General features: G+C 31.2%; 1 protein-coding gene across 8 annotated transcripts in view; it reads left to right on the forward strand.

Annotated features, from left to right (window-relative positions):
• Positions 1-7,522, forward strand: part of USP25 (ubiquitin specific peptidase 25) — a 131,468-nt gene extending 123,946 nt beyond the window's left edge. For all 8 annotated transcript variants that reach the window (XM_059164488.1, XM_059164490.1, XM_059164491.1 and 5 more), the window contains 4 exons: positions 1,002-1,081; positions 5,049-5,172; positions 6,407-6,602; positions 6,913-7,522. In XM_059164488.1, coding sequence (XP_059020471.1) covers positions 1,002-1,081; positions 5,049-5,172; positions 6,407-6,602; positions 6,913-7,085 — 573 coding nt within the window. In that variant the 3' untranslated portion in view covers positions 7,086-7,522. The remainder of the gene's footprint in view (positions 1-1,001; positions 1,082-5,048; positions 5,173-6,406; positions 6,603-6,912) is intronic.
• Positions 7,523-8,229: the final 707 nt, after the last annotated feature.

Below are 8,229 nucleotides of genomic sequence, written 5' to 3' on the forward strand. Positions count from 1 at the left end.
GTGCTGAGTCCTGGCTCACCAAACCTTGGCCCATAGACCAAATTTAGCCCACCACCAGTTTTTATAAAACAGTTTTATTGGAACACAGCTATTTGTTTACATATTGGGTATGAGTGTTTTGTCACTACATCTCAGAGTTGAATAGTGACAAGAGACTGCATGGCCTGCAAAGCCTAAAACACTTCTTGGCTAGGGCTTCTCAGAAAAAGCTTACTCCAACTTCTCAGGCAAAGCTAATGACAATAGAGTGGCAGTTTGAATACTTTTCCAGAAAAGCTAACTTTAATTACTCATTTAAATCCTGTATTGAATTTAGTTTTGGTTTTCCTTGAAATAGTGTTTGTTTTTGTTTGTTTGTTTTTCTCTTAGTAAGTTAAAGGGAAGTCCTGATTTTGGTCAGTTCTGAATTGTTGAGTCCTATTACATGTGTAATGATTGGGTTTTTGGAGGGAGGGCAGTTGAAATGTGATCTGCTTCTATTCTTTTCGCCATATGTCAGATGAATAAACTATTCAGCTACCATATTTAAAATAAAATTTAACATAAACTTGTTAAAATTAAAAGGTTAAATAAGTTTATTATAACATTTTTCTTTTAGTTCCCTAACATTTTTCATCATATAATAGTCTTCAGTATTCATTCTGTTAGAGTAGTAACTTCATTTACCTCTCACATCTAGTGTGATGTACATCTATAATAATAATAATATACCATTGTACAAAAGAATTTTTGAGAGATAGAAAACATGATAGATTATCTTGCATTTGTATTTCTGCTGTAGTGAATCATTATTCTTCATTAATTTCTATTATTATACTAATGAAGTTATCTTATGTATCAAAATTGAAAGTCTTGATTTAGGTCTAGTTTACCTTAATTTTGAATTCTTTGATACTGTTAATTTGAATAGTTGTGGGAACAGTGCATTACTTTAAGAACAGTTTTCAATGTGGCTTTAATATCCTACTCTGCATTCTTTTAAAAATTTTTTTCACCTACAGGAGTGGCATCAGGATTATAGGAAATTCAGGGAAACAACCATGTATCTCATAACTGGGCTAGAGAATTTTCAAAAAGAAAGGTAAGGCATAGTGGTCAGATACTATTTTTGTACTTAATTCTATTTGGATATAACCTTGTCTATAGATAATATTTTATTTACAATACATATTTTTTATAAACTTTTAATATTATGTTTTAAATTTATAGAGAAGTTGTATAGTTAGTACAGAGAGTTCCTCTATACCCTGTATATTTTCCATTTTCAGTTAAATCTGTAAGGTTGGCATTAGTCTTTCTATCAGCCCTTAAATACTATAGTTGAAATTTAGGATGCAGTAGGATTAGATTGAAGCCAAGAACTTTTCTGGGGACCAAAGAAGCTTGTGGCCCAACACTAGGAATTCTTGTATTCCCTACATTTGCCTTCAGTCTCCAGCTTTTTCATATTCTTCCTGAGTCTAATCTTGACTTCAGAGCAGAAATAGTGTTTTAATCTCCTTGTCCAAGCTTGCAGTTACTGTAAAAATATCACTGTAGAGAATTGATCACTGGTCTTCTGAGTATTGTGACTGCAAACACATTTTAGATAATTTTTCATTTAAATTACAAAAGGTTTTAAAAGAATTTCTACTTATTAAACTATATTATTATTTACTTTTAAATGTTATTACGAAAAGATGCATATTGACTTATCTACACATTATTTACTAGTTTGTGTTTACATGTTGTTCACATATTTCTTAATTCATTCTTTAATATGAATGTACTTGACCAGTGATTTTTTTTTTAGAAGTGCTATATTTTAAATATTCTCTAACAGTGCATTCAAGTAAAAGGGTTGTTGAATTCCTTTTCTTGTTTTGTAGGGAGTATAGGAAACCTCTGCTGAGACGTTAATGCAATTTTGATTTAAATGACAGCACAGGCTATTCTAGAGCTTTGCTGGCCATCCTCGTTGCCACCGGCAACATGTGACGGTTTAAATTTAATGAAGAACTTTAAAACTAAAAGTTCAGTTTCTCAGTCACAGCATCCACATTTTGAATGTTTGGCTCCAGTATTGGCCAGCATGGACATAGCACTCCCTGTAGAAAGTTCTGTCAGACCGTGCTGCTGTGTTTGTGGGACAGTGCACAGTGCCATCCCTTGTACGCTTACCAAATTTTTAGAAGTTACCCAGAATTGAAAAATAGTGTTAATACTTGGATACAAATTATTAAAGTCCTAGTCCTTGTGTAATTTATTTATTTTAATTTAAATTGCATTAACACACAGTGCAATATTGGCTTCTGGAATAGAATTCAGCAATTCATCGCTTATATACGACACCCAGTGCTCGTCACAAATACTGTGTAATTTATAAGAGAATTCACTTTGGTTACTGAAATGGAAAAGTATTTTGATTAATCAGTAGCTCCATTTTATGAGTTATTTTATTTTGGTCAGAGTTTTATTTCTTTAATAGAAGTATTCAAGTTCACTTTAGGATATCTAAGATTAATATTTCTGAGAAAAATAGTAGTGTGATCTTATAATTGAACAGAATATCTAAGATCAATAAGGTATTTCCATTTTATAGATAAAGAAACTGTGTTTACTTACACATGTCTCCATAGAGATGCAATAACTTTTTCAAGGTCACACAATTAACTAGGGAGAGAAAAATTGAAGTAGAGATCTCTATTCTTGTAAAATTTAATGAAGTCAGGTAAGTGCAAGAAGTATTTATTTTTCTCACTCAATAAGAATTAAAAAGGTGAATCTGTCACTTTCTTGCTCTCTGCATTAACTATTAGCTTTTCTTAGTTAACATTTGTTAAAGGATTTTGAGATATAACTTGAAAGTGTGTTTTAATTTCATAATTTGCTTATTCTCAAATATATACTTATTCAGAAAGTAAATATTCTGGGATGACGAATGTTACTGAGTTGGAAAGTTCAACTAGAAAATTAGTAATGGTGATAAATAGTATTTATGGAATATCATAAAAAGAAATGTTAATTTTACATTTTAAATACGGCAGTTACCACTGCTAGCAGGTTAGAAAGTTTCTGTCTTTGTTAAAATATAAAAACATAGCAGTTGAAAGCCTTGAATGGAATACTGATTGACAGTCCATTGTCAAGTCTGAGTAGTGAAATGAAATCATGTTTTTAGGAGCCATAATTTTATAATAGTATAAATGAGGATAAAAAGAATCTATGGGCTACGTGGTCTTGTTTTTCCTTTAAAAAAGGTGGATGGGGGCGCCTGGGTGGCTCAGTGGGTTAAGCCGCTGCCTTTGGCTCAGGTCATGATCTCAGGGTCCTGGGATAGAGTCCCGCATCGGGCTCTCTGCTCGGCGGGGAGCCTGCTTCCCTATCTCTCTCTCTCTCTGGCTGCCTCTCCATTTACTTGTGATTTCTCTCTGTCAAATTAATAAATAAAATCTTTAAAAAAAAAAAAAAAGAATATGCATCTCTCAAACTTTAAAAAAAAAAAAAAGGTGGGTGTTGTACCTGGACTGCTGAGTCTTACTCTGACTTGTTTGAAAATATATTTGTAGGCACTTCAGAGGTTGTTGATAAAATATGGGAATTGTGTACCTCAGTGAAAAATTGGAACAAGGTCATCGTTTTAGAGCTGTTCTTAGGTGACTCCGGGCTTGAAGGCCAAATACAAATGTCTCCCTGAATGACGTTAATGACATTTGGAATAGGAACTTAATGGCTATAAAAGAAAGGTAGATGTGCCTGCAGACCTCCTTAATTTAGTGGTGCAAAACGTCCAATATTACTATCACTTCCTTCTTTTTTTTTCCTTTCATAAGTAAAATAAAAAGTCTTTAGCTGAGGTTATGTTTATAGTATTTCAAAATAAAATGCCATGTTTGTAAGTTTTCTCAAAAACGAATTCCTGGGAGAAGACTTTTCAAAATAAACTATATGAAATAACTTATTTTTTATGAAATAGTTTCAGGTATGTAACTTGAGTTGTCATTAATTTCATTTCTGCATTTAACATTTGAAGTACAGAATTTATATTTGAGCACATGAGTAAAACTTAGTGTAACCTAGAGTTTTAAAAGTATTTCTTTATACTATTTCACCTTTTAGGATGTTATATTTTTCTGAATTAATCCATAAGAAGGTATGTTATGATTAGAAAAACTCACACAAAGGAGATAGCTTATGTTCATATTTCAGATATACATATATATAGCTGTATTTATTTCTTACAGCATATTAAGAGAGGATAATTATTTTAGAGGCAGATACAATCCTCAAACATTTTTACCCTCCTCTTTTTTAAAATTTAGTTTGAACTTCATAACTTCTAGGCTTACATTAATGTAACATACTAATATTACTTATATTGAATATAAAAGACCTGTCAGCTTTTATGTTAGTATGTTTTTTTATTGTTTGTGTTCCACTAGAGTTTTCAGATTTAGAAGTATTCTTTTCCCTTTCTACTTCCACTGGGTCTCCTTTGGATATTTTCCCCTCTACCAATTACATTTTTTTATCGTGATAACTGTGCCCAGACCTGACTAGAAAAAACCTGACTAGTCACTGAATGCAACAAATGATGTTTGTGATAAGAAACATAAAAACAACAAACAACAAAAAACCTCGAGTAACCTGATCCTTCCTTCTAACAAAAATGACATTATGTTGTTAAAAAGTTAGATTCTAGGCTTTCATTCAGTCTTAATTTTGACTGTAAATGGAAGATTTGAGGTAAACAGTTTCCATAGAAGACTGGAACTATCTAAATTCAACAATTATGGGCTTTCCCTTCCCAGTGTTTTCTTAATTCCTAGTTCCAGTTTTTGTTTTTGTTTTTGTTTTTGTTTTTAGTTTATGACACAACTGTATAATTGGTTTCATATGTGGCTGTTGCTAAAAGGGTGCTCTCAGGCTTACAGGGCATCAGATGATATTTTTATTGTAATGTTCTGTATAATCAAAACAAATGTATACTTAAAATATTTTACAACTGTAGCTGACTTTTTTTTACAAAGATGAAATATTAATGCTATGTGTTTCTCTTAATTTTTAAGTTATATAGATTCCCTGCTGTTCCTTATCTGTGCTTATCAGAATAACAAGGAACTCTTGTCCAAAGGCCCAAACAGAGGACATGATGAAGAATTGATATCACATTATAGAAGAGAATGTTTACTAGTAAGTTGAATATACATAGGTTGTGTTTGCTTGCTCATTTTATCTTACATTGAACACATTTTCCGGACTCATGTGTAAGTGATTGACTATAAATTCTGATGGGGAAAGCATCATGATGAGGTCTATAATCTGGGTATAATCATTTAAGATTATGAGATTAGGAGAATGCATCCAATTCCTTATTGTCCCTTCTTTATTGATCCTAAATATTGCAGTTGATAAACCAGAAATGTTCTTAAAGTGGGATCAGAATAATTACATTTTTATATTTAAATTTCTTCATTCCGTTTTTTGGGGAGAGAAGAGGTGCTTCACAGAGCCTGAGGAATCATTATTATTCCAGAAAAATAGTGGATTTTTTTTAGTTTTTCTAAATCGTATGTTTGGTATATATAATGTCAAAAGATCATTGTAATAACAGTATCCTTTTTTTTACCTAGTCATTGGTAGTTTTTTTTTCTCAAATATTTTTATTATCAATGTGTAGAAATACTGCTATTGTTTTATAAACTTTAAAAAAAGTTTTTAACAGGTGTGTTTTTTGTTTGTTTTGTTTTGTTGTTTTTTTGTACTAGATTACTTTCTAGATGTCTGGAGTACATCTAGTTAGCTAATAGGTATAAAATCAAAAATTCCATCTTTATACATTTTTTCTGATTGAATTTCATTAACTATTAACATCACTCTATTATATATTTTGAGCACCTAAGTTATGATTTTTTTCCTATACAGAATACACAGACATGCACAAAAGTATTCAAGAATGTATGATTTTTGAACAGATATAAGTTACATGTTTTAAGTGTACTTTAAACGTCTTTAAGTAGGTGTGCTGAAATGTTTTCTTTATTGTAAACTACTAATTGTAGTCTGCAGTATGTTTTTAAAATTTTTGAATGAGAATATTAGGACGTTGTGATCTTCACTGTTATTCTCTCAGGTGCTTTTATTGCATTTGAGTTTTTTAAAACTTGAAATGTTAGTGGTTTGTATCCCTGGAGGATAGTTCTTTAATTGGCCAGTTTCTAAAGGTTTTTGTTTTTGTTATTATTATATGCACAGCTTTTTCTAGGAGACTTCTTTCTAGAGTAGATTGAGATTGTTTTTCCCTATTGCTGTTTGTTCTAATATTTTTTGTAAACATACTTACTATGTTGTTTTTGGTGTTAACACAAGTATTTTTATTTAATTAAAGAAAAGAAACAAAACTCTTTCTTTTCCTCATTGCATTAAGAAATTAAATGAGCAAGCAGCGGAACTATTTGAATCTGGAGAGGATCGAGAAGTAAACAATGGTCTGATTATCATGAATGAGTTTATTGTCCCATTTTTGCCCTTGTTATTGGTGGATGAAATGGAAGAGAAAGATATACTTGCTGTGGAAGACATGAGAAATCGATGGTGTTCCTATCTTGGACAAGAAATGGAGTGTAAGTTTAACCACTACTATTGGTGGACACCTCAGTTGTTGGATTAAGCACAGTTAGAATTAGATGTTATTTATTTTTATATTCTGTAATATTTTTACATTAACATCATTACTTTTTTTTTCTTATTTACAAACCAAGTTGTATGCATTGCCTTGCCATTTATATTTTACCTCTCTCCACCAAATGGTAATTATTTTGCTTATTTTGAAATGAAACATCAGTTGACCACTCTAAATTAATAAATTACGTTAAAGATGATAATTTCTTTCCCTCTCTATCTTTATCTACATCTAATTGTTTGTATTTACAGCAAATCTCCAAGAGAAGCTGACAGATTTTCTACCAAAACTGCTTGATTGTTCTACTGAGATTAAAGGTTTCCATGAGCCACCGAAGTTACCTTCATATTCCACACATGAACTCTGTGAGCGGTTTGCCCGAATTATGTTGTCCCTCAGTCGAACTCCTGCTGATGGAAGATAAACTGCACACACTTTCCCTAAACACACTGTATAAACTTTTTTTAGTTCTTAACCCTTGCCTTCCTGTCACAGGGTTTGCTTGTTGCTGCTATAGTTTTTAACTTTTTTATTTTAATAACTGCAAAAGACAAAATGACTATACAGACTTTAGCCAGACTGCAAACAATAAAGCTGAGAATCGCATGGCGCTCAGACTTTGTTTTAAACCAGAACTGATGTATAATTATAAATCTGATTGATTTCATTATGGCAAAACCATGCTTTTGCCACCTTTCTGTTACAGTATTACTTTGCTTTTATCTTTTCTTTATCTACAGCTTTCCATTCAGTCTGGATCCTTCCACGACTACAGCCATTTAAGTGTTCAGCACAGTGTACGATACATAATACTTGGTAGCTTGTAAATGAAATTAAAGAATAAAGTTTTATTTATGGCTACCTATGTGTTTGTAAGCAGGTATATTGTATATTAGTGGATCATTTTAGTTATATATAAGTGAATTTTGTCTGGGGATTGTGTAAGATTGGATAAATAGATGAATAGATTAATACAAACTTTTAATTTTTCTCTGTTAGCACGTTGGAAATTTACTAAGTATTTGACACAAATATATCTATATTTTTGACTAAGTTGTTAAATTCAGTATGGCACCTAAACCTGTTTTGAATTCAAATCAGGTTTTCACTGAAGTGAACGGCTGATATTTAAGTCAACCACACTGAAACTTTTAACTTTTTCTTAGATTAACCTTTTATTTTTTTATGTATTTACAAATAATATAGCAAGGTAATTATTTCAAGAGATACCAGAAAAAAGTACTTGAATAAGGGCTATTTAATAGTGAAACTTATAAAAAATCTGTTTATGTGTATACACACAAACACACACACACACATATTCTTCATAATGGAGGATAATGTTTTGCATTATATAATCATTCTATTTTTGTAAATTGTATACCACTTTAATTGAAAATGTTCTCTACTAATCAATGCTGTGAAATGAAGTTGATATTGTTGAATTAGAAATTATGAATATCTTTACCTGCTTTTATTTTCCTCCTTTTCAAAAAGAAAAAGCTGTAGAACATTTTGTAGATGGAACTGCTGTTTAAGATTAATGAAGTCATATTGTGAATGAAAAT

This window comes from Mustela lutreola, chromosome 2 (genome assembly GCF_030435805.1).
Source record: "Mustela lutreola isolate mMusLut2 chromosome 2, mMusLut2.pri, whole genome shotgun sequence".
Lineage (NCBI taxonomy): Eukaryota > Metazoa > Chordata > Mammalia > Carnivora > Mustelidae > Mustela > Mustela lutreola.